The 25,683-nt window shown below is 38.6% G+C and overlaps 1 protein-coding gene across 4 annotated transcripts in view; it reads right to left on the bottom strand.

Annotated features, from left to right (window-relative positions):
* OPLAH (5-oxoprolinase, ATP-hydrolysing) overlaps positions 1-25,683 on the bottom strand; it is a 53,339-nt gene that overhangs the window by 2,802 nt on the left and 24,854 nt on the right. For all 4 annotated transcript variants that reach the window (XM_003760530.4, XM_023496636.2, XM_023496638.2 and 1 more), the window contains exons 12-18: positions 22,093-22,263; positions 21,748-21,885; positions 21,526-21,664; positions 20,584-20,696; positions 20,156-20,307; positions 523-683; positions 231-332 (exon numbers count right to left, since the gene is read on the bottom strand). In XM_003760530.4, coding sequence (XP_003760578.2) covers positions 231-332; positions 523-683; positions 20,156-20,307; positions 20,584-20,696; positions 21,526-21,664; positions 21,748-21,885; positions 22,093-22,263 — 976 coding nt within the window. The remainder of the gene's footprint in view (positions 1-230; positions 333-522; positions 684-20,155; positions 20,308-20,583; positions 20,697-21,525; positions 21,665-21,747; positions 21,886-22,092; positions 22,264-25,683) is intronic.

The raw sequence follows: 25,683 nt of genomic DNA, 5'->3' as shown, positions 1-25,683 counted from the left end.
GGGTCACCAAATACAAGCTCTCGTTTTATAGAGGAAGATTCTGGGGACCAGAGATTAAGTGAGTTACCTAAGATGACACAAATCTTAGAGGCAGACCTTGGACCTCCCAGGGCATCAGGTCCTCCAAAATCAGTCCATCAAGGGTCAGGTGTCCACCTCACCCTATGGTGATAACCCTAATTTGTATCCTCTCATCTATCCCCCCATCCCACAACTACCTCCCCCCTCACCGGAGTGATGACTGTCAGATCTGGCAGGTGGCTGCCCCCTGCTCTCGGATGGTTGCTCAGAATTACATCTCCAGGCTGTAGATCCTCACCCAAATGACTGATCTGTAAGCACAAGGCACAGGGAGAGGGGTTAGTGAAGGTAAGAGTTGATGGGATTTAATAGTAATGGGGAAAGGCCAAGTAACTGAGACAAGTAGGCTGTACAGTCCCTATCTCCATCACAGGGATGGGAGACTGGGAATGGGGGATAGGGGCCAAAGGAGGAAGGGAAAAGAATGGGGTCTATTCAGACCTGAAACTGCACAGTTTCTTGCATGGCACCAAGATGCACAGGAATGTGGGGTGCATTGGAGACCAGGCCTCCATCAGGCCCAAAGAGAGCACAGGAAAAGTCCAATCGTTCTTTGATGTTTGTGGAGATGGCTGTACGCTGCAGGATGCGCCCCATCTGCTCTGAGAGGGGAGGCAGAGTTATTTGAACTATCTGACCCCCTACTATCTTCATTCCACTGTGACTCCCATCACAAAATGAACCCACAAGAGCATTAGAAGGCATCCAGTTTAACCTTCATCTAGAGTAGGAACTCCCTGGAGAATATCATCCAGCCTTTATTTAAATATAACTCACGATCTCCCAAACTAGCTCATTGGGTTATGACAGTTCTGATGGTCAAGTTTCCCCATTATTTCCTCCTGCTGAGCAAATATCCTCTTCCCTGTAGCTTTGTCTCCTCTATCCCAACACCCTTCATCCCCTGTTCTTAATTCTGCCTCTTGAGACCAAGAAAAAGCCTGATCCCTCCTAGGTACCTGACAATAGTTTTAATGTTCTACAAATAAAACAAAGGAAAGCCCTCATGAGTGGAAATTACAGGTTCCAAATTCTATAAGCTCAATGTCTGCATAAAATTACGCCTAAGTGTGCCATTGAATGGGGACCAACTCAAGGGTGGGTGTACATGCATTTTTCTGGTATGTAGTTTCCTCCAGCCACAACTCTAATGAGATAGGAGTTCCAACACAGGTCACAATTGGGTGGCCCTGGCAAAGAAACAGTGCCAGGATGTTCCTGGCACAAAAAGGGCCCTGAATCATTGTTCAATCAAGATCAAGTAATCAGAAACTCAGGCAGGAGAGCCAAAGAGTCAGATATGTTAAACACCATCTCCAAAAAAAGCAGGATAAAAGCCAAGAGCCAAATAAAAGACTTAAAAGAAGAAGCGAGAAATGGGGTCCAAGGCTTGGTCATAGTATCTTAAACAAAGAAATTTCTCAACTTGCTGCTAGCAGGTTGTTCATCTGGGCCCTGAAGCTTGGATAATGACATTTTACTAGCTAAAGGTCTCCACCAATTCTGGAGAATGAACATAGCAAGTTGACATCAGCTAGGTCTTCTTCTGAACTACATCCTTTCAATTCTACCAAGTACTAGAAACCATCCCTATCTTAGTTGTCTATCATTAGTAAAAGGGGCAGTCATCAGAGGATGATTTCAGAAAAGCCTGGAGAGACTTACATGATGCTGAGTGAAATGAGCAGGACCAACAATACTATAATGATGATCAATTCTGATGGACGTGGCCATCTTCAGCAATGAGATGAACCAAATCAGTTCCAATAGAGCAGTAATGAACTGAACCCGCTACACCCAGCAAAAGAACTCTGGGAGATGACTATAAACCACTACATAGAATTCCCAATCCCTCTATTTTTGTCCATTTGCGTTTTTTATTTTCTTCACAGGCTAATTATACACTATTTCAAAGTCTGATTCTTTTTGTACAGCAAAATAACTGTATGGACAAGTATGCACATAGTGTATTTAACTTATACTTCAACATATTTAACATGTATTGGTCAACCTGCCATCTGGGGGAAGGGGTAGGAGGAAGGAGGGGAAAAGTTGGAACAAAAGGTTTTGTAATTGTCAATGCTGAAAAATTACCCATGCACATATCTTGTAAATAAGAAGCTGTATTAAAAAAAAAAAAAAAAAAACCTTAGTCTACCCACAAAAATAAAGGGGAGGGGGGCAGTCATGAATCCAGCAGCTCTGGTGTGTCTAGGTCTAGAGTATGGAGCACAGCACAGCAAGGGTCAATAAAACAATGGTGTGAATACATATGAAGGCAGAAAAATAGGCAGATCACTTGCTCTAATAGATCTGTGATTTCATGGATGGAAGTCCTCCCTCCAACAGCAACATTGCTCTCATTCTGTGAAACATGTCTATGTGTTCCTAATTATATGTCACAGAAGGTTCACCCAACTTGGTGAGGGTATTCCTTTTGACATTGTACAGATATCAGTGAAAAACATGAATTGTTCATTGTTTATCCCTCCTTCTCCCTAGATGAATAGGTCTTTTTTATCTCCATTATACATTTCTCAGATAACAGTCATTTATCACATCTATAAAATTCTTAGACTGCAATGTTCTGAAGCCAACTCAAGTCTACCTGGTATTTCTTTTTGAACTTAAATTCTTCAGACACTTTAGTATTCTACCACTTATCACTACCAAAAGAATATTGGTGTTTAAAGGGAAGACATTTATTTCAGGGAGAAACGGAGTTATTTAAAAAAAAAACTGCCTGATTTCCCACAAGCATTCCAGCCAACACTCCTATCCATTGTGAGTTCAGCTTATTGCCCCTTTAAAACGTCTGCCCAAGATACATAGTTTGGGCAATAGGCATTCTTCATCCAAGTGGATTTTCCTGTGTGAATCATTAGACCAAACTTTTAAAAATAATTATATATCTCACTGAAGAGATTCCTCAGTTTTCCAGCAGCTTGATGCAATTCACTGACATTCAGATATGTTTTATGGTTAATATCCCAGATTTTTCCCCACACCTTTACCATCTTCCCTCTTTTCAGAGACCTTGAGAACTGATCTCTTAGTACTTTTCTATGCATATGAGGTCTGGTTCCACTGCTTCTCAACTTTATTTTCTTCCTGGTTATTTCTGCTTCCTTATGCAGTACATCTGGGACTATGTCCATGTCCCACTGTACTTGACAGGGAAAAGGTTTTGTTAGAGAGATCTTGACAGTGCACTTTTCATCCATTTGTTGATCTCCTTCCAGTTTCATCTTTAAAAACCTTTGAGATGATTTTGCTTAGTTAAGTCCCTTACCAATATATCTTTCCCTGACCTTGCTTCTTGCTCTATTTTGGGAAAATGTCTCCCATAATATTATACTATTCTGCTTTGTAAAGATTTTTAAAAACAAGTTAATATTCTCAGTCAGTGCTGTCCTTGACTTCCATCTCTCTTTCTGCATAACAAAAAGAACAAGTAGTTATTGACTGAAAAAATATCCAGGTTCTTTTGGTCTATTCTTTATGGCAATTAATTTATGGCAATTATGGCAATTAATTAAAATCCTTTAGGAAATCACTGTCATCTGTGTTGGTATCCATTCCTCTACCTCTCTCCTACTTTCCACTTCTTCTGAGCACCACTGGTTTTATCATGTCAAGATGGGTTTATTTTAGCTGCCCATCACATTTATGAGTTGTTGTTTTCTCATTTGGACTTTTCTGTCATGAGAATGAAATGAGATATTTAAGAGTTTAGTCCAATAAATGTTTGTTCTCTTCCCATATATTATGTTGATATTTGGATTGGATCTTTTCCCCCAGTGAGTTGGTAGTCTGCCTAAAGAGAGCCAGCTGATTCAGGAATAATTTGTGCATCAGTGACAAGGCATTTTGTCAGTTAGAATATTGAGTTACAGGCAGCTAGCTGGCGCAGTGGATAGAGAACCAGCCCTGAAGTCAGGGGAACCTGAATTCAAATCCAGCCTCAGACACTTAACACTTCCTGGCTGTGTGACCCTGGGCAATTCACTTAAACCCAATTGCCCCAGCAAAAATAAATGAGAGAGAAATTTTAACTTTTGTGATATTATTTGATACTTATTACATATAATATCTTCCATTTCTTTTCTCAAAGAAAGTATTAATAAGCATACAAGAGAGTCTCTTTTGGCCTCTGAACTATAATTTTCAACCTAAATTTTTTTCTTTTGCCTTCTTCCCCTCCAACCACCTTTGGATTGAAGTTACCAAGTATCCAAGGATATGTTAAGTTCACTTAGGGAATATTTCGTAGCTTTTCTTTATTCTCTTTAACAGATGCTGACAGAGAAGCTACAATTATTTTCTCAGGGGTCTTTCTGCAAATATTTAACCTAAATATCAAAATACAAAATGACCAAATGTCCCATGAAATATTTCTTGCAGCTTTTGGACAAACAACAAAACCGTCTGATTTGTATCTGATTTCCAAGAAGAACCTTTGCATTTACTGGGCGTATGAGCAAGAAACATCTGCCCTCTAGCCGTACCAGATATAAAACTAAATCATAAAGCAGCAGTCATCAAAACCATTTGGTACTGGCTAAGAAACAGAGTAGTTGATCAGTGGAATAAGTGAGGCTCAAAAGACACAATAATCAATGACTATAGTCATCTAGTGCTTGATATACCCAAAGATCCCAGCTTCTGGGATAAGAACTCACTATTTGACAAAAATTGGGGATCCACATATGCAAAGATGTTTGTGGCAACCCTCTTTGTAGTGGCAAGAAACTGGACACTGACTGGATGCCCATCAGCTGGAGAATGGCTGGATATGTTATGGAATATTATTGTTCTATAAGAAACAATCAGCAGGATGATTTCAGAGGCCTGGAGAGACTTACATGAACTGATGCTAAGTAAAGTAAGTAGAACCAGGAGATCATTATACACGGCAACAGCAAGATTTTACAATGATCAATTCTGATGAATGTGGCTCTTTTCAATAATGAGATGATTCAGACTAGTTCCAATGATCTTGTGATGAAGAGAGCCGTCTACAGAGAGAGGACTGTGTGGACTGAGTGAGGATCACAACATGGCATTTTCATTCTTTTTATTGTTGTTTACTTGCTTTTTGTTTTCTTTCTCATTTTTTCTTTTTTAATCTGATTTTTCTTGTGTAGCATAATAATTGTGGAAATATGTGTAGAAGAATTGCACATGTTTAATATATATTGGATTACTTGCTGTCTAGGGAAAAGGGTGGAGAGGAAGGAAAAAAAATTTGGAACACAAAGTTTTGCAAGGATGAATATTGAAAATTATCTATACATATGTTTAGAAAATAAAAAAGCTTTAATTTTTTTAAATTTATTTTTTATAACTTTTTATTGACAGAACCCATGACAGGGTAATTTTTTTTACAACATTATCCTTTGTACTCACTTCTGTTCCGGTTTTTCCCTCCCACCCTCCACCCCCTCCTCTAGATGGCAAGCAGTCCTATATATGTTGAATATGTCGTAGTATATCCTAGATACAATGTATGTGTGCAGAACCAAAGAGTTTTCTTGTTGCACAGGGAAAACTGGATTCAGAAGGTAAAAATAACCCGGGAAGAAAAACAAGAACGCAAACAGTTTACATTCATTTCCCAGTGTTTTTTCTTTGGGTGTGGTTGCTTCTGTCCATCATTGATCAATTGAAGTTGAATTAGGTCTCTTTGTCAAAGAAATCCACTTCTATCAGATTACATCTTCATACAGTATCATTGTTGACATATATAATGATCTCCTGGTTCTGCTCATTTCACTTAGCATCAGTTCATATAAGTCTTTCCAAGCCTCTCTGTATTCATCCTGCTGGTCATTTCTTACAGAACAATAATATTCCATAACATTCATATACCACAATTTACCCAACCATTCTCCAATTGATGGGCATCCATTCAATTTTCCAGTTTCTAGCCACAACAAACAGGGCTGCCACAAACATTTTGGCACATACAGGTCCCTTTCCCTTCTTTAGTATCTCCTTGGGATATAAGCCCAGTAGAAAACACTGCTGGGTCAAAGGGTATGCACAATTTGATAACTTTTTGGGCATAATTCCAGATTGCTCTCCAGAATGGTTGGATTCATTCACAACTCCACCAACAATGTATCAGTGTCCCAGTTTTCCCGCATCCCCTCCAACAATCATCATTATTTTTTCCTGTCATCTTAAAAAGCTTTAATTTTTTAAAAATCTGCCTTTTCATTTGAGTGAAGATTGTTTCATTCTTTGTTCTTGTATTCCTAGTCCCCAGCATAGCCCTGGCACATGGCAGGTGCTTAATAAATACTTATTGATGATTAATTGATTGCCTTGATGTCATCAAATAAGTCAATGAACTGCTAGTATGTCTGATTCTGGAGATAACCAGGAAGCTTTTTATCCAAAACCACATACCTCCTTGTAATTCCATTGCAATATGCTAAATAGAATAAAGACCACCAATGTCAAGGCTATCCTGAACCAGACACCCAAATCCTAACATGGTAGGGAATATGGTACATTTAGTTTTGTCAGGAACATAAAAGATAACTATCCTGAATCACTAGACCCAGTCATATTTATTGATAGGTACTTACTACCGTCAGTCTTGCCTAGAACCCTGAGTTGCTCCCATGACACAGTTCTATGTCCAGAAAGTGGCCAGAAGTTCCTGAGTTCACCAGACCCTGGATTAAGCATTCCGAGATTCCTATTAATTCAGGTCAAGATATCAGAACAGATGGAGTGGACTTGGAGAAAGGAAAAAGGTTTGGTGTTAATGAAAGCCCTCTCAATGAAGAACCTTTAGGCTTCCCTACTTCTCTGGATGACTGGTTAACAACTTGAAAAAGTAGCAGCCCAGCAGACTAAAATATAAATAAACTCCATTTCCATGCATTAGGTCCATTCAGCCTATGTCAGTTTGGGCTGGGTTGCCAAGTTGCTGAATGGCATTGGTACATTGGTACAGGGATAGAACAGGATAGATGGAGCCCATGAGTTTATATTGTCAACCCATATATTTAGGTGCTTCCTGATATAAGATCTACTGTGATCTTACAAGGCCTCCTTCAACTTTACCCCTAACATTGGTCCAAGATCAGCTTCTAATGTCCCTTCACAGGGTGTGAAATGGCCTTCTTCCAGAGTCTTGTTGCCCTATGGATCCTGTCTCTGACTCAGATTCCCAACCTAAATAAGATGATACTACATTGGTGATGGAGTTCAGACCTGAGTCTGGACTTGGTTATTAAAAAAGGAGACAGGAACACCCCATACCAAGATAAGGTCTAAATGGGTATATGATTTAGACGTAAAGAGTGATAATATAAGCAAATAAGGAGAGCAAAGGATAGTCTACTGGTCAGATCTTTGGACAAGGGAGAAATCTACAATCAAAGAACTAGAGAACATTATGAATTAAAAATGGACAATTTTGATTATATTAAATTTAAAAGATTTTACACAAACAAAATCAATGCAGTCAAGATTAGAAGGGTGGCAGAAAGCTGAGAAACAATTTTTATAGCCAGTGTTTCTGATGAAGGCCTCATTTCTAAAATATATAGAGAACTGAGTTAAATTTATACAAAATGGTCAAAGGATATGAACTGACAATTTTCAGAAGAACTTAAAACCATCACATGAAAAAATGCTCTAAATCACTATTTATTAAAGAAATGCAAATTAAAACTACTCACACCTATCCGACTGGCTAAGAAGAAAGGAAAAAATAATGATAAATGTAAGAGGGGAATGTGGGAAAATCAGAACACTAATGAATTGTTGGTAGGACTTTTGAACTGATCGAACCATTCTGGAAAGCAATTTGGAATTATCCCCAAAGGATTATAAAACTGTGCATACCCTTTGATCCAGCAGTGTCACTGTAGGATATAGATTTATATCTATATGATGATGATTTATATCTAAATGATGAACAGGATGATTTCAGCAAAGTCTGTAAAAACTTACATGAACTGATGCTGAATAAAGTGAGCAGAACCAGAGGAACATTGTATAAAGTAAGATTGTGATGATCAGCTATAATAGATTTAGCTCCTCTCAGCAATACAGTGACCCAAAATAGTTCCAATACACTTTGGATAGAAAATGTCATCTGCATTCAGAGAAAGAACTGTGGAGATTAAATAAGAATTGAAGCAAACTATTTTCACCTTTTTTAAATTTTGTTTTGTTTCTTGTGGTTTTTATCTTTTGTTCCAATTTTTCTTTCCCAACATGATTCATATGAAAATATGTTAAAAACTGATTGTACATGTATAACTTAATTGCTTGTCCTCTTGGGGAGAGAGAGAAAAAAAATTGGAATTCAAAATCTTGCAAAAATGAATTTTGAAAAACATCTTTACTTATAATTGGAAAAAATAATATACCACTAAAATTTTTAAAAAATTTAAAGAGGGGACAAGAGAACAAACGAATACAGAGGTAGGTGGAAAGGTAGGACACATTTAGAAACATAATGCTTTTTAGGGCACTGTGTGCATTAAAGAACTGGTTCCAAGTGAAAACACAGAGCTAGGGGAGTCAGAGACAGAGAAATATAGCAAGAAATGAAAGGGAGCTAGGATGAATGCCAGGGAGCACTCATACAAGCACTTACAAGCCCACTCACCCACTCACACTAACACACAATTCCTCAGAAGAGGAAGAGCCAGAACAATGGAAGAATCAAAATCACCACCACTAGAGGGAGATATAAAGAAGAAGGAGGCTCAGCAGGGAGCCAAGACAGGGAACAGCAAACCAACCCTTCACTGATAGATTGGATTTTGGAGTTCTGTAGTTCTTGCACCCATTCCCTTAGACACAGCCATATGGAAAGACCAGATTAAAATGCTACAGAGGGAGGGGCCCTCCTAATAGCTCTAGGCTATGGGCCTCATAGAGCAAAAAGGACCTTAGATAAAACTCGGTTTAAGGGTCTGGTCAAGAATGATGGCCCTCAACCCTTCCTAGAGAATTCCTTTATGTGTTAGCCTTCCATCTTCCTTAATCCAAGATTTTCACACAATATTTTATGCCGTGATTTTAAGTTTCTTTACCATCTTGATCACCCTCCTCTAACTTGCCAGTGTCCTAAATGTGGCAACCACAACCACACCCAGTATTCACCACGGCAAAGAACAGCAGGATAACCACCCTTGTTTTTTCTAGATGCTATATTTCTATTAACTCAGGTCAGGCAGACAAGTACCAAAGTACATGCTAAAATGAACTTATTTGGGCTCTTGGTTTTTTCTGAAAGAAATTCATGGAAAACCCTTAAAAACATCCAGGTGACCCTTACTTTTCCTTAAGAGATCACTGCCTCCACTTTTCTTAATCTCTTGCAATCTGATTTCTGATAACTTGACTGAAACTCTTTCTCCAAGGTTACCAGTTGCTAAGTCCAATAGCCTCATAATTCTCATCCTTCAGGACCCCTCTAAAGCATCTGACCATACTGACCACCCTCTTCTCCTGATACTCTCTCCTCTCTGGGCTTTGCTATACAGTTGTCTCCCTGATCACTCCTGTCTGATCACTCTGGATCATCATCTATAACCTGCTCCCCCGAATGGGGTGTATCCCAAGCCCTAATCCTGGGTCCTTTTTTCTCTATATATTCTTTCAATGATCTTAGCTCAGAATTCATCTTTCCCCAAAACTCCCCCCTCTTCTAACTTCCCAACTACTGTCAAGGACACCACTATCTTTCCAGTTACAAAGATTAGCAAACTAAGTCATACTCAATTCTTCGCTCTCTTTCCTGAAATCAGGTGCCTGGTGTTTTATAATCAGCCAAGAGGCAATACAGTTTCCCTTTGTTTTCACACTCACTCCAGCTCTGGCAGCTTACCCAGTTCTTGAACCTGGGTCCATGGAGTAAATTGCATCCAACTGGGCTGAGTTCAAGACAAATATCCTTTGTACGATTGTTGCCTCAAGCACTTATTTACAACATATTTCCTAATCCAAAGTAGACAGATCCCTCCGCTCTAATAGAAAGCAGAGTCCAGGGACATCTTTAGGATTTAAAAGCAAGGAAATTGTGTGAAAGATGCTGTAACTACCTATGGTCATCCAGAAAAGGCTAATTCCTGAGCCTATTTTTTTTTTCATTTTAAAATTTGGTCTATACTAACAAATTAAATGATATAATTTCAGTTATCATATCAAGAGGATCTTTTGAACCTGGAATCAAAGTAACATGTCTTATTGATTCTTCCTCTACTACATTTCTTCTATACATTCCCCCTTTCTCCACTTAGAGCAGCTGCTGCTCTAATTCAAACTCTATCACCTCTCACCTGAGCTTCTGTAAAAGCCCTCTAATTGATTTCTCTCTGCTTCTAGCTCTTCCCTCCCCAATCCCTCCTCTACATAACTGTTACACTGATGTTCCTAAGATATAGGTATGACTATGTCAATTCTCTGTTCAAGAAGCTTCAATGAATTCCTGTTGCCTCTAGAATAAAAAAAAACAAAAAACCAAAAAAAATCCAAAAAAAAAACTTCTCTCTTCACAATCTGGTTCTATCCTATCTTTCTAGAAGCTACTTCATGCAATTCCCTAGTCCTGATATTTACTACCATGAAGCCAAATTGGTCTAATTGCTACTCTCTTTCTTTTGCATCTATACCTTTAACCCAGACGTGCATCATTCCTGGAATGTCCAACTATTGGAACCCTTAAATTCCTTCAACACCCAGGTTAAAACACCTTCTACATAGGTCTTAACCCCCTTTCCCCATCATTAAAGCTTTCTAACCTCAAGTGACCTTGTATAATTTTACTTTGTGTTTAATTGGTATTTATTTAGGACATTCTGTTTCTCCCAAGGACAGGGACTGCTTCCTCATTCCCATTTTGCCCTATACATGATAGGTACTATGAAAAAAAAGTGAGTGGAAAATGTAAAAATGAGAAAACAAGTCAGGATGAAATTAAATAAATGGGTTTAGTTTTGAAATCTGAAAACTTCACAGGAAAAGTAGACAATGGTCTTGATGCAGAATCTTTCAGAAACACAGCTCTACAAAAGGGCAGTTAAGTAGTTGCTGATCAGACCCAATCTTTCCTTGAAGAATTATCTATCCTTCTTGGCTTTCAGGGATCTCACACTTGTCCACCAGAATTTTAACTTTTGTTCTTTTAATCCTAAAATGGGTTCTCAGTCTTAACTGGTTGAGAACAGGCAAGGAGGAAAAGAGGAGAAAGGTGTAGCCAAGTCATGTCAATTCTACCTTTGCAGTATCTCATACATAACCCCTTTTCTCCTAACTCTATCAGCCTGGTGCAGGTTCTCATAATCTCTCACCCTGGACTATCTGGATCACCTGCTAATTGATTTCCTAGCTTCAAGTCTCTCTCCACTCCAGTCCATCCTCCATGCAACTAGCTAAAAAAATCATTCTAAAGATCAGATCTCGCCATGACACTACCTTAAACTCTAATGTTGCCTCTCTGAGGAAGCCTCTGTTTGGCATTCAGAGCTTTTTATAACCTGCTCCCTTTCAACTCTTTCAATCTCCTTAGACCTTACTACCTTCCATCTATCTACTCTCCAATCTAGTGACTCTCCTGTCCTTGCTGTGTTCTTTGAACAAAACACTCTGTATTGACTCCAGGCACTTTCCATGGCTGTCTCCCCCGCCTAAAATGTTGTCCTTCTTCATCTTACCTCCTGACATCTCTAGATCCCTTGGAGCCATCTTTAAGATTCCATCTTTAAGAAGGTTTTCCTATGTGGCTCTTTTCAATAGTGAGGTGATTCAGGCCAATTACAATAGACTTATGAGTCATTTGCATTCAGAAAGAGAACTTAGAGGGACTGAATGTGGATCACAACATAGTATTTTCACCTTTTTGTTGTTGTTTGCTTGCTTTTTGTTTTCTTTTTCATTTTTTTCCTTTTTGATCTGATTTTTCTTGAGCGGTATGATAAATGTAGAAATATGTACAGAAGAATAATACATGTCTGATATATATATTGAATTATTTTCTGTCTATGGGAGGGAGTGGGGGAAAGGGAGGAAGAAAAATTTTGAACACAAGGTTTTGCAAGTATGAATGTTGAAAATTATCTTTGCAGATATTTTGAAAATAAAAAGCTATTATTTTAAAAGAAGAAGACGACTTTCCTAGTCCTCCTTAATCTCAGTGCCTTCCCTCTGTGATTATCTCCAACTTTTTCTGTGCATCATTTGTATATATGTTGTCTCCTTCATTGGACTATGAGTTCCTTAAGAGTAGGAATATTTTTGCTTTTTTTGTCCCCATCACTTAACACAATTCCTGGCACATAGAAGGCAATTAATAAATACTTCATGACTTGATTTGAATTCAAGATACAGAATTAAAAAATTTGGAAGTTGGAAGAAACCCCAGAAGCATATAGGCCAATCTATACTTCAATATAAATTCCTTCATGAAGTTACTTGACATGTGCTTGAAGACTTCTAGTGAGGGCTCCCTATCTTCTGAGAACAAACTCAGGAAAGCAAGTGAGAATTTTCATCAGATATCTCTGTTTTAATGAAATGCGACACTTGGTAACTGAAGCCATCCATCCCTACCTGCCCTGCTTCTGAGTCAATTTCATGTCAGAAACTTATCATTCATCTCCTCTACAGAACATATCATCTATAGTATATCCCTCCCATGTTATTAATTCTGTTTCTCACTTCTTTTATTTTTTTTATTCTCACCTAATTAATCTTCTTGGGTTCATGGATTTCCATAAAAATGTATCATCTATTACCCCCTCCTACCAATATCTACCTGCTAAGATAGGTCATTTCAATCAGAGATAACTTAATGGTAAGAAAGATTTTTCTGTAATCCAAATCTTAATAAGCATTCCCTACAACTAAACTCTAGTTCTTCCCTCTAGGACCAAGCAGAACAAACCAATCCACTTATTTGAATATAACTCTCTTGACCTCCCCAAAGTCTTTTATTCTCTAGGTGAAATACCCCAAATCCCTTCAAAGAATCCTCATCTAACATAATCCCAATGCCCTTCACCAATCTGGACTCTCTTTTCTGCATACAGGATATCAAATTTCTTCCTAAAATTGGATAAGACCTGAACATAATACTCTAGATGTGTTATGACCTTATTATAGCAAGACTAGCCCCTCCTTCTTTCTATATACTAAGCCTCTTAATCCTGTCTAAGGTCATATTAGATTTTTTTGGTCTATAAGTCATACTATTAACTTATTCAGATTCTGTAGTCCACTCAAACTCCCAGAGATTTTTCTACATGAACTACTATCTAGCCATCGCTCCTCCAGCTTATATTTATAAAGTTGATTTTTTTAACTCAAGTATAAGACTACATTTAACCTTATTAAATTTCACTGTAATAGCTTCAGCCCAAAATTCTAATTTGTTGATACCTTTTCAGTATCACCCAACATGTTAGTTATCCTTTTTCATTTTCATCTGCAAATTTGCAAGCATACCATGGATGCCATATCATTTTTTTAAAATTACTTTTAATTAATAAATAGCACAGGGATAAGCTCAAATGTCTGAGAACCTTTACTGGAGACCTTCTTCCAAGATGACATCAATCCACCAATAACAACATTTTATGTACAGCCTTTAACTAGATCCAAAATCTATCTATATAAAGTCCAAATCTCCTCAACTTTTACACATGAATTGCATGAAAGATTTTGTAAACTGATTTACCAAAATCTAGGTGAACTATCTATGCAGCATTCCCCTGCTCTATCCACATAATAACATAATCATAAAAGAAAATTAAGTTTGTCAGGCATGATCTGTTCTTGATGAAGCCATGCTAGTTCACTGTGATCACTGTTTCCTTTTCTAGATGTCTACTAACCATCCTTTTAATGACATATCCTAAATTTTTTTTCCAGAACCTAAGCGAAGCTCGCTGATCTAGAGTTTACAGATTCCAAATTCTTCCCTTTTTGAAAATTAGGATTAACATTAGCCCCTCTCCAATCCTGTGGTACCTCTCCCATTTTCCAAAATCTTTTAAACATAACTGATAGTGAGTGGCTCAGCAATCACATCTGCCAATTCTTTTGGTACCTTAGAATGTAGTTCATCTGGGTCTGGTGACTTGAACTCTTGGATATCAACTCCCTATTAGCCATTTGTGTTCTGCTCTTTCCAGTCCAAAGATCATTCTCCTTAGCAGAGAAAACAGAAGTAATATAAGAGTTGAACAGCTTGGCTTTCTCATCATCATCATTCATGATCACTGTCCCATCCAACCCAAACAAAGGTCTTACCTCTTCTTTCATTCTCCTCTTTTCCCTCACATAGCTCAAAACAAAAAATAAAGAACAAAACAAAACTTAAGTCCTTAGTCTAAGTTCAGAACAATCTGAGCTTTAAACTTTCTTGTCATTATTCTTATAAGACCATGTCATAGTACTATATTCGTGATCTGTTTCCTACCTTTTCTGTTCATGTTTTTATACTCTAAGTTCTTTGATGAGTTTCCTATAACACTCTCTCTCTCTCTCTCTCTCTCTCTCTCTCTCTCTCTCTCTCTCTTCCTCTTTCTCATTCTTTCTCTTTTACTCTCTCTCTCTCAAGACATTGGGATTGACTTGCCCAAAATTATACAGATAGTAAGTGTCTGAGGCAGAATTTGAATTCAGGTCTCCTGACACAAGGTCTATTTTATCCATCAGTCTCTTTAGAGTTCTTTTCCTTTTCATCAGAATTATCTCTTAAAGTCTTTGGAATTTCATCCTTTAAGCTTTCCATTCATCCTAGGCTGACTCCCCCTATAAAATTTTAGGCCAGAGGATCCTACATACCCTTTCTCAGTGCACTTTGAAATCTGCTCTCAAAAATCTAAAGTATGTGTCTATCTATGCCCTGACTTACTCTCCTGTATCACAGTGAGTTGGAATGCTCACTTCTCCCCAAAGTTTCCCATGTTCTAAGAAGTGAAACTGTCAAGAAGACAGTTTTCATCAGATGTCTATTTTTTTTTTTTAATGGAATGAGACACCCAGTAACTGAACTCATCTATCCCTATTCTGTCCCACACTTGTACCAATTTCATGTCAATAACTTATCACTCATTTCCTCTACTGGACATGTCATCTGTAGTATATTCTTTCCATGCTATTATTTTTGTTTCTCATTTATTTTATGCTCACCCAAATAATCTCTTTGGATTCATGGATTTACATAAGGGTGTATGTATACTTTCTAAACAGATGGTGCTCATCTACCACTCCTTCTACCAAAACAAGGTATAAATCTCCCTTGCATTGCTATATTTCAATGACTATATTTTCATTTCAGTTTTTATTTCCCTTTATTTTAAAAGTCCCAGCATACTTTGTTCATTAGCCATATTCTGTAGATTGGTATGAGATACCTAAAGCCACAGACACTGTTCCCAAACATCTGCCATATTATTTACTCCTGAGGATGACTCAAAACCACCCTTATCAGGGCTCCTCCTATGTAACATTTGTTATACCTAGGAATCTGCTTCACAAATTCATCATAGAATTTTTCTCTGCTCCCATAGAAACAACTAGATGGCTCAGTAGATAAAGCAACCATGGCTAGAATCAGAAAGGCCCACATTCAAATCTGGCTTCAGAAACTTACTAGATGTATGATCCTGGGCAAATAATTTAACTTCTACCTGCTTCAGTTTCCTCAACTGTAAAATGGAGATAATAATAGCACATGGTTCCAGGATCATAAGCCATAGTTCAAAATACTAAGTCCCATTCTCTGATAAAATGCAAATAGTCAACTGTCCTTCTTCCATGTCCTTTCTTTCCCAATCCATCATTTTCACCTGGAAGAAATATTCACCTTGAATCTCCTACTAAGTTCTTCAGTTTTCTAGCCAGGACTTCAGTCATTTTCCCTCTCTTTAAAATAAGGCTAATACTTCAACTACAGTATACTTTTTGTCCTACTAGACACAAAACACAAACACAAAGGCCTTATACTCAAATCCATCACAATCAAGACAATTTTTTCCCTCTCTAGTGAGTCCCATGATTTCCCTATAAAGGTAAAAATATACTAGAAAATCAATCCTTTTTACCTTGGTAAATTCAACTACCTAGAGGGAATTATAGTCTTCTAGACCTGGAGAACAGAGGAAGGAAGGATTTGTCAAATATCTACTATGTGCCAGGCACTGGGCTGAGTGCTGTTATCATTTGATCTCATAATAACACTGGGACATTGGTTCTATTACTATCATCTCCATTTTGTAGATGAGTAAACTGAGGCAGACATAGGTTAAGTGACTTGCCCAGGGTCACACAGGTAATGAGTGTCTGAAGCCAGATTTAAACTCAGGTCTTCCTGGCTCTAGATCCAGCACAATATCCACTATGATATCAGCTATCACTAGATAGCTGACCCCTCTGGTTTGTTCACATGACTAGCCAGCCCACTGACACTGGGTATATATGATCTAATTTTGCTACTCGCTGCTGTGGAGCTGTCTCTGACTACTCCTTAGTTCTGACTTCTGCTTGGATCTACAGCTCTTCCACCTGGTCAGCCAAGTCCAGAAACTCTTCCTCGTATCAAGAAAACTTGGTCCAAGAACCTAGTATTATAAAGGAAATACTACACTTCTCTCCTGAGTTAACCCTAGAATTTCTCCTTTTCTCATGGATCTCTGTTTCTGCTCTACTACTCCAAGAGACACTCTAGCTGCTGCTGTCTCCATGGTCACTTTAGTCCCTTCTCCCCTATGAGCTTTTCCATTTTTACTCTTTTTGCTCTGCATCTGTTGTCCTTCTTTCTTTCTTTTTCTTCCTTCCTTCCTTCTTTTCTTTTCTTTTTTTCTTTCTTTCTTTCTTTCTGTTTTTTTGCTGAGGCAATTGGGGTTAAATGATTTGCCCATGGTCACACAGATAAGAAGTGTTAAGTGTCTGAGACCAGATTTGAACTCAGCTCCTCCTGACTTCAGGGCTGGTGCTCTATCTACTGAACCACCTAGCTGCCCTCTGTTGTCCTTTTTTCAACATCAAAAGTCAAATATAATGATTCAAATATTACCCAAAGACTAGCTATGACTCAATCAATTATCCAAAATGGATCTTTCTATCAAAGAATACCCAAAGCAAGACTACTCATTCATCATCCCAGGGTCCCATCATGGAGTCATTATGGATTCCAATACAAAGTCTGAAAGGCACTGACAATAGGAGTATTTATATCTTCTTAGCAAGACTTCTTCAAAACAGAAAAAAATCTCATTTTTTAACCTTGATAACCTTGACTAGGCACTTTCTGAGAGTTACCTTCTATAATTACAAAATTATCCATACCTTGTAAGCCAGAAATCCTACTCTTGGATTTTTATCCAAAGGAGTTTATTAACAAAAAATTACCTATCTTTACACACACACACACACACACACACACACACACACACACAAATTTGCTGATTAGCAACTATTGACAGCAGTAATTGCAATGTTAACTGAAACAAACCACATGCACAACAATTTAGGAAATGGCTAAACAGTAGAATGTGGCTATAATGGAACATTACTACATCATAAGGAAAGACTGATATAAGAGACAAAAATAAGGGAAAATGAGATTGCAAAGAGACAGGCTGCATAAAACAAAACCAAAAGAAAATATATATATATATATATATATATATATATATATATATATATATATATGCTATTACCATTACCTAAATGAAGACAACATTAAAAATCCACAAATTCAGTTCAAGAACATAGAGAACCTCAATATTGGGATTCTCTTATAAAATACACACCTTATAAAATAAACAGAAAACTACTCAAAGCCAAAGATGCACATTATTTTTTCCCAATTCAAAATTCTATCTTTCCTTCCCTATAGCCCCTACCTTACTCACTGAAAAAGCATATAACACAATACTCATTTTATATTTATATGTGTGTATATATACTATATATATATATGTATGTGAAATCATATAAGATATATGTCCATATTAGCCATGTAGAAAAAAAAGGCAAAAGAAAAACAAAGTGAAAAAGATATTCTTCAATCTGCACTCAGAGTTTATCACTTCTCTCTCTGAAAGTGGTTAGCATTTTTTCATCATGAAGTCATTTGGAATTGTCATAAATTGTTTTATTGATCAAAGTTACTACTATGATTTTCACAGTTGATTATTGTTACAATATAGCTTTCCAATTCTTAGACATAACAATATAAGCTGCTATATAAATATTTGTGTTCATATGGAAAGGCTGCACATTCTGTACTGTTACTCATGATCACACTTGTGTGTTATTTTAGGTACCTGTGGCCCAGAACCCCACTTCTGGGTTCATACAGACTAGATTCCACTTCAGGGAACTTCCCACAAAGCATTCTTTGCTTCAAGTTCCAACCCAAAGTTTGCTTTGGAATTCCCAAAATTGATTTACTTTTTCCCCACTCCAGTAAAACTTTCTTGAGAACGATGGAATATAGCCTGTCTATAAGATAATGCTTCTATGCAAGCACATAAGCTAACTATAAATCAAATGCAAGACTTCTACTGTTTCCATCAAAACAAAATAAAGCAAAATTCAAAGAAACCTATAGTTACCGCCTTCCCTTTCTAGTAAGTTCTCTCTCCCCTCCTCTCCCACCCCTGTCCTCAGAACTTATACAATATTCTAGATTCAAAGTACCACCATGTTAATTCTTTGGAAGGAAATACATTTAAGACAAATAGATGATCCCTCTCCTTGGGTGAGTTCCACCCTCCCCCTAGAGACATATATAATCCTTCAGACTTATCATGTTCCTCTAATGTAATTAGGGTTCTCTTAAAAAGGATTCTTACATTTGAGATTGTTTAAAAAAAAAAAAAGTAAAACCTTCACTTCCAGGCAATCTTCTGTAATGTCCCCTTTAACCCATATTAGTCTTCCTCACTAATGGTGCTACCCTAAGATCTGGAAGCACCCCTGAAGCACAGAGAGCCAATTCCCTTTCCAGCTGAACCTGCACAGTCCATATACTCATAGCAGTAATGGAAGACAAGGTCCAGGTTGCTTTCCACATTCTGGCTCAGTCCCTTGCCACTTGCCTACTCCCTTTTTCCTCCAGAAGGGTGATGACTTCCCCTCTCTCTGACCAGGAAGCTAGGTGTCCTATGATACTCCCAATTTTAGTCATCTTTCAAGTCATGGGGTCTCCTTTGGAGAAACTCCTTCTTTGTTCTGCTACCACTTGTCGACAGCAATCGCCTCTAAAGCAGCTAAGTTCTATCACAGACTTCCACAGCAGCTACAGTTGCTCACTAGGGAGCTGTGAAGATACACAGGCTTCATCCTACTCCCACCTTCCAGGGACCCAAGTCCATTCTCTGTCCTTCTGTCAACTTCTTCTATCTTCAAAAGACTCAGATACCCTAGACCCTAGACCAAGGGTAGGACTCGTATATACTCCAACAACATATTATCCTTAATGTCAATGGTCCCAGCCAAAAGGTACTCCTCATAAGTCATCAATTCACTCAGTGAGGCTATCCACAACTTGTACAGGAAGACAGCTTCAGGCTACTCCTGATTACATCTTCTGTGTTTAACTGTTTTGTGGACTGTACATTGAGGAAGATAAAGTATCTATGGTTAATACTGAACCAAAGTTTATCAGTAATTTTTTTTAGTTGCTCCTAAGAAGGATTGTTTTAATCCTAATTTTATCATATCTTTTCCTCTAACAATCATATTTCTGGGAAATATTAACAATTCACAAAGGATTACTTGCTCCTTTGTTACATATACACAATAGCCAAGAAAAACTTACAGAGACCATGCATCACTCCATAATCATGCTTGCAAGAATGCTCCATCACCTTTCCTATGTCCATGGAGTAATGAAACATGCTGGGAAATGTATTAGCATGGAAACCAAAAATTATCAGGAGATTAAGAGGCTAAGGTCACAGGAGATGTTAAGAATGGGGTCAGAGAAATGGGGGTGAGTTTACAATAAATAGCCAGCAGGAGACAAAGAAAAAGAGAGGGACTGGGGAAAATGAAAGAGTTTGGAAAAGAGACAGTCACTCACCAGCAATGCTCATGAACCGGTGGGAGAAGATGGATAGTTGGATGGGGTCAAGATGGGAGCTAACAGTAGTAGGGGACTGTGCTCCCACAGTGATTCGGATATCACCTGCCTTAGTCACCTCAGCATGGCATCCTGGTTCCACCAAGATTGTACTAAGAAAAAGAAAGAAGGGTACTTTTAAGATACTGGAAGAAATTTGATCTAATTTTCAGGAAGAGCCCTCCCTCAGAAAATATAATAATTGGAGGCATGTCCCCCAACATGCTTCTGGTTAAGACTAACATGAATTACATTGTCACCTATCACACATACATTCTCTCCTTTACCCATATTTCTAGATTCTTTAGATGCCCATTTTCTTTTCCTCTACCCTTCTACACTCCCTCCCTTCACCCTACCAGCAACTCCAACCACAACATCACTCTCACCTGTTGCTGTCAATGATGAGGCAAGGTCCTGGGAGTCTGTGTCCCTGGCCCAACTCTCCCAGCTGATACACAGGAGTATCCTGGTACCCTCCCTCAAAATAGCACTGGGTTACCTAGGAAAAGGCACAGGGGGAGGGCTCTTTCAAGGTTCCACTCTAAACAGGGAGAACAGAGTATAAATTCCTCCCATAGGTGAGAAGAAAAGGATTTTCTGGATTGAAGTCCTATGCTGTCCTAGGTAATCTTGGGATTGGAGATAAGACAAAATTATAAAATCCCAGGGTTAGATATGAGGTCATTCAGCACAACCTAAACCTGATCAGCTATATCATGAAGCAGTCATTTGATTTCTGCTTAAGGATTCCCTGAGAAGGGAAATTCACTACTCCCCAAAATAAACCATTCCTCTAGTTCAGCTCTAGTTATTAAAAAGGCCTGTAAGCTGAAACCTCCCTCTCTGATTCATATTCCTCTGGCAACAGTTACCATGTTGATACCTTCCATATCTATCTGGATAGATCCCAAATGTAAGCCTTTGTTCCCCTGGGAAACTCTGGGGCCTATGACCTTGGGTCAGTTTTCAGTGCCCATGTATGTAGGGTGGTTTAGGGTAGTAGTCAACCTCAAATAGAAATGGGGACCATTAAACTGTATATAAGGATCCCTGGGGACCCTTAGTTTTAAAATGCTCTATGTTTTACTGGATTTTTATTTACTTTGTCAAATATTTCCCAATTATATTTAAACCTACTTTTGACCACAATCTGGGCCTGCATCCTGTATGGGCCCCTCTTCTGGTTTGGAGACTCTTACCATGGTCATGGAGGGAACAAGATTCATTCTATGCAGGGGATATTTCTCTGGAAAGCATTCCTACATCTACTATCTCACAGAGTTGAGGAAAAATACTTTGTCCTTTGTTAAGCGCTGGGCAACTCTTACTCTGTCCACACGAGGAGGTCCGTTCTGGGCTTGGGGAGGGTACTCTGGTCTAAGGCCGCTCCGGCCCATCCCTCGCACTCGCACGTCATCCACTAAAACTGGCCGATCCGGGATGATGAAGCCAAACTCCTGTAAATACCTACATTCCACCCAGAGGGAGTTAGTCAAGGAAGAGGAGTTTTGAGGAGAGAACCCCTTCCCTGACCTTTCAGCACCCAGTACCTCTCTGTGAAGGCTGCCCCAAAATCCCCTTCACGAGGTGAATGCGAGGTGGGAGGGTGTCTCCGAGCAGAAACCATGATAGCACAGTCTGTCCCCTGGTAACGAAGGTGCAGAAACCTCTCAGTATAGATTTGGGATCTGGGATGGAGGAGAAGGAGGGCTTGAGACATGCTGCACAGGAAGCGACATGACTGGGCCCCCAAGAGAAGTTTTGGCTGACCAAGCAATGGGACCACCCTCATCCCAGCCCTCATTGGGCCCTTCCCATGTTCCCACCCCACCGGGACAGCAGCCCCCTTCTATTAAGTTGGGGACAGCCCTGGGCCCCACCCTGTACCCCGGTACCTGGGGAAGCCCTGGGCCTGCAGGGCCTCCACACACTGCTCATCCAGGCGACTGAGACGCTGGTCAATCTGAGGGAAGGTTTCAGGGGTGTATAGCAGGGAACAAGGCTCTTGGGCCTCATGCACCACATCTGCCAGGGCCAGCCCCAGTGCCGAGAGCAGCCCACTGTGCCTGGGGAGGGGGGAGGGTGTATGGAGGGGGGTCACATCATGTCAACTCTAGGAGGCTCACCTAAGACCCCTGTACTAAGAGCATAACACTGATTGGAGCCTTTGTCTCAATGTCTGTGTAAAACCATGAACTTCAACCTCTCCAAAATAGGATGAAAATCCATGGTAAAGGAAAACCAAAGCAGATGGCCCAATATAGAGGCAAAAGAATACCTCTAGCACAGTTTTATCATTCCCTGCAGCCTCTCTTCCTGCCTAGGGACCACCCTAGGTGAGGCTTAATTCTGCCACCCCAGCCAGTTAAGGTAGATGATAAATGTACCAAAGACTTTAAAAAGCACCATGTTCTAACATTTTCACTCTTTCCCTTGTTCTTTGCTTACATATTGTTTTCTTTCTCATTTTTTTCTTTTTTGATCTGACTTTTCTTGTACAGCAAAATCATTGTACAAATATGTATACATATATTGGATTAAAAATATTTTAATATATTTAACATACTGGATTACTTGCCAGCTAAGGAGAAGATGGGAGGAAGGAAAGGAAAAATTGGAACATAAGGGTTTGTAAGGTTCAATGTTGAAAAATTATCCATGCTTATGTTTCGAAAATAAAAAGTTTTAATTAAATAAATACATTAAAAAAAATTTTTTAAGCACTATGTTCTCTTTTATTTCAAGATGAAGTTAGCAAGGATTAAAACAAGGTTAAGGGAAGGATAAAATACGGTAAATATAAGAGATGTTGAACTGAGGTGTCCATCAGGCCTAAAATCTAGACTGGCCCCAAGGCTATTAGAATATAATTGTTTTGGCCAATCCAGAAAACTAGACACTGCAGCTCTACCTTAAGATAACATAGTACATACAGTAGAACAAACACTGGACTTGGTGTTAGGACACCTGGCTCTAATTTTAAGCTAGAGCACAATTGATAGGGAAGACTACAAACTTCCATTTCCTACAAATGTAAATTATGATCACTCTTTCATTAATTTATTCATTTATATTTTAGTTTCTTAGTGTAGAAGGATACCCAAGTTATTCCCTAAGGCTAGGTAAGAAATTTTCTATACAAGGTCTTCCTGATTGTCAGCCAGAAAGGTTCTGGTATTGATGTATCTCCATAACATTCATAATAAAGGATAAAATCTCCTTGAGAAGATTCATTCTCTGACAAAGTATGAATCCCCTTGTGAAATAACCCTGGGCACTACTGGGTTAACTCCACTCTTCTGATTGTCATGCATACTTATTACCTATTTATTACCTCATTGTTAGTATACCAATTGAGCTATAAATATTTATATGTTCTACGATTCTTCCTTTTAAAAGTTATATCCAAAATAGTAATTCAGGCATTTAACTTCAATAGCAATGAAAGTCAACTGGGCAATAATACCTGGAACTTCATTATCAAAATTAACCAATGATACCAAAACAAGGGAACTATACTTTGTCAAAGAATTATCTTTGTCAAGGGGACTTCTACCTTGTTAAAGGCCTTGTTTAAGTGAAGTTGACCTGTTATTTCCCTTCACCTTTATCAGACCATAATCTTTTGTTATTTCACTTATCCCTCTGTCTTACATTCTCAAATCCTGTCCTTCCTTCTCACCATAATGCCATCATCCCAAACACTCTTCCTTTTCCCATTCTGATCTCTTGCCAAACTAGTTCAACACTACACTCTCCTCTTGAGTCCTCTGTCCCTTTACCCCATCAGAGATCTTGCCAGATATAAACCTCAAACTTGGATTTCTCCCACCATCTGCTGTCTTCACTCCTACTCATATCCTACTGAACAAAGATGAAGGAAATCACAAAACTGTACTAAGTGGGTTCACTATAGATATGTTACATAGTCTAAATTGGGCTATCACTGCAGCAAGGCAATCTTTTTATACTTCCCAATCCTACTCATCACAGCAGCTCTACCAATTCTTTTCATCCTTCTCAAATCTCCCATCTCACCCTTCTCAACTGACAACTTTTTCATATTTCACTGGAAAAATTGAGGCCATTTGCTATGAGGTCCCTCTTCTCATGTCTTCCTCATCTCAGATCTACCAGATGCCACCAGCCATTATCTCCACCTTCACTCATCTCATGAAAAAGTGGCCCTTCTTCTTATCAAGGTGAACCCCTCTATATGCATACATTATTCTATTCCTTCTCTTCTCCAGAAAATTGTCTCTTGTTATCCCCACTCTCTTACTTATCTTCAATCTATCCCTATCGACTGACATGTCCATATCTCCTCCATCCTCAAAAAAAAAAAAAAAAAAAAAAAACCCTTCATTTGATCCATGTATCCTCACTAAATGTCATCCTATATTTCTATTCATTTTCATGGCCAAACTCCTTCAGAAGGCTATCTACAACACCAGAGGCTCCCACTACTTTCCTCTCACTCTTAATTCTGCAGTTCTGGCTTCCTTCATTCTGAAATTGCTCTCCAAAGTTACCAATGATCTCTTAATTGCCAAACCTCGTGGTTTGTTCTCAGTCCTCATCCTTCTTGATCTCTTTGACATTATCAATTACCCGCTTCTCTAGCAGAAAAGCTCTGTTTCCTTGATACTACTTTCTATTGGTTCTCAGTCTCCCTATATAATTGCTCTTTCTCAGGCTCCTTTAGTTAGATCTTCATTCCTGCAAAACTGGAGGTATGTCTCAATTTAATTCTGGGTTCTTTTTTTTCCCCTTCTATACCATTTCACTTGATGATTCATTAGATCCCACAGATTCAACTATCATCTCAATGCCGATGATTATCAGATCTCTATAAAGATCCAGCTTTAAGTTTTCTCCTGACCTTCAGTTTCACTTCTTCAACTGCCTATTAGTCATTTCAAACAGAATATGTTATAGATATTTTCAACTCAATTTGTCCATAACAGAATTCACCATCTTTTACTCTGCTAGCTTTCTCTTTCTAGCTTTCTTATTACTGTTGAAGGTACTATAATCCTCCCAGGCACCTAAAATCAAAATGTAGTGAATTCTCACTCATATCTAATTTTTTGCAAAGTTCTGCCAATTCTATGTTTTCAATATTTCTTCTGACACTGCCATCACCCTCCTGTAGTTCCTTATCCTCCCAGCCTACTCAATGCCATTCCTTCCTCCAAGTCTCTCCCTACTCCAGTCTATCCTCCATTCAGCTGTTAGACTATCCTTTCTAAAGTGCAGGTTTGATTATGTTCCCCTCTATCAACTCTAATTGTTCCCTATTACCTCCAGAATCAAATTTTAAATTCTCTTTAATTTTCTAAGCCCTTCACAAACCAAGACTCTCTACCACCTTTCCAGTTTTTATACTTTATAGATATCAACACTCCTTTGGTAATGAGATGGGAAGAGTCTCTTCACTGTTTCTTAAAGAAAACACTTATCTCCTGAATCTGGACTTTCATGGG

The sequence above is a fragment of the Sarcophilus harrisii genome, chromosome 1, assembly GCF_902635505.1.
Source record: "Sarcophilus harrisii chromosome 1, mSarHar1.11, whole genome shotgun sequence".
Taxonomy (NCBI): Eukaryota; Metazoa; Chordata; class Mammalia; order Dasyuromorphia; family Dasyuridae; genus Sarcophilus; species Sarcophilus harrisii.
Note: the sequence above shows the minus strand (reverse complement) of the source record. Positions and strands in the feature narration are given on the sequence as shown.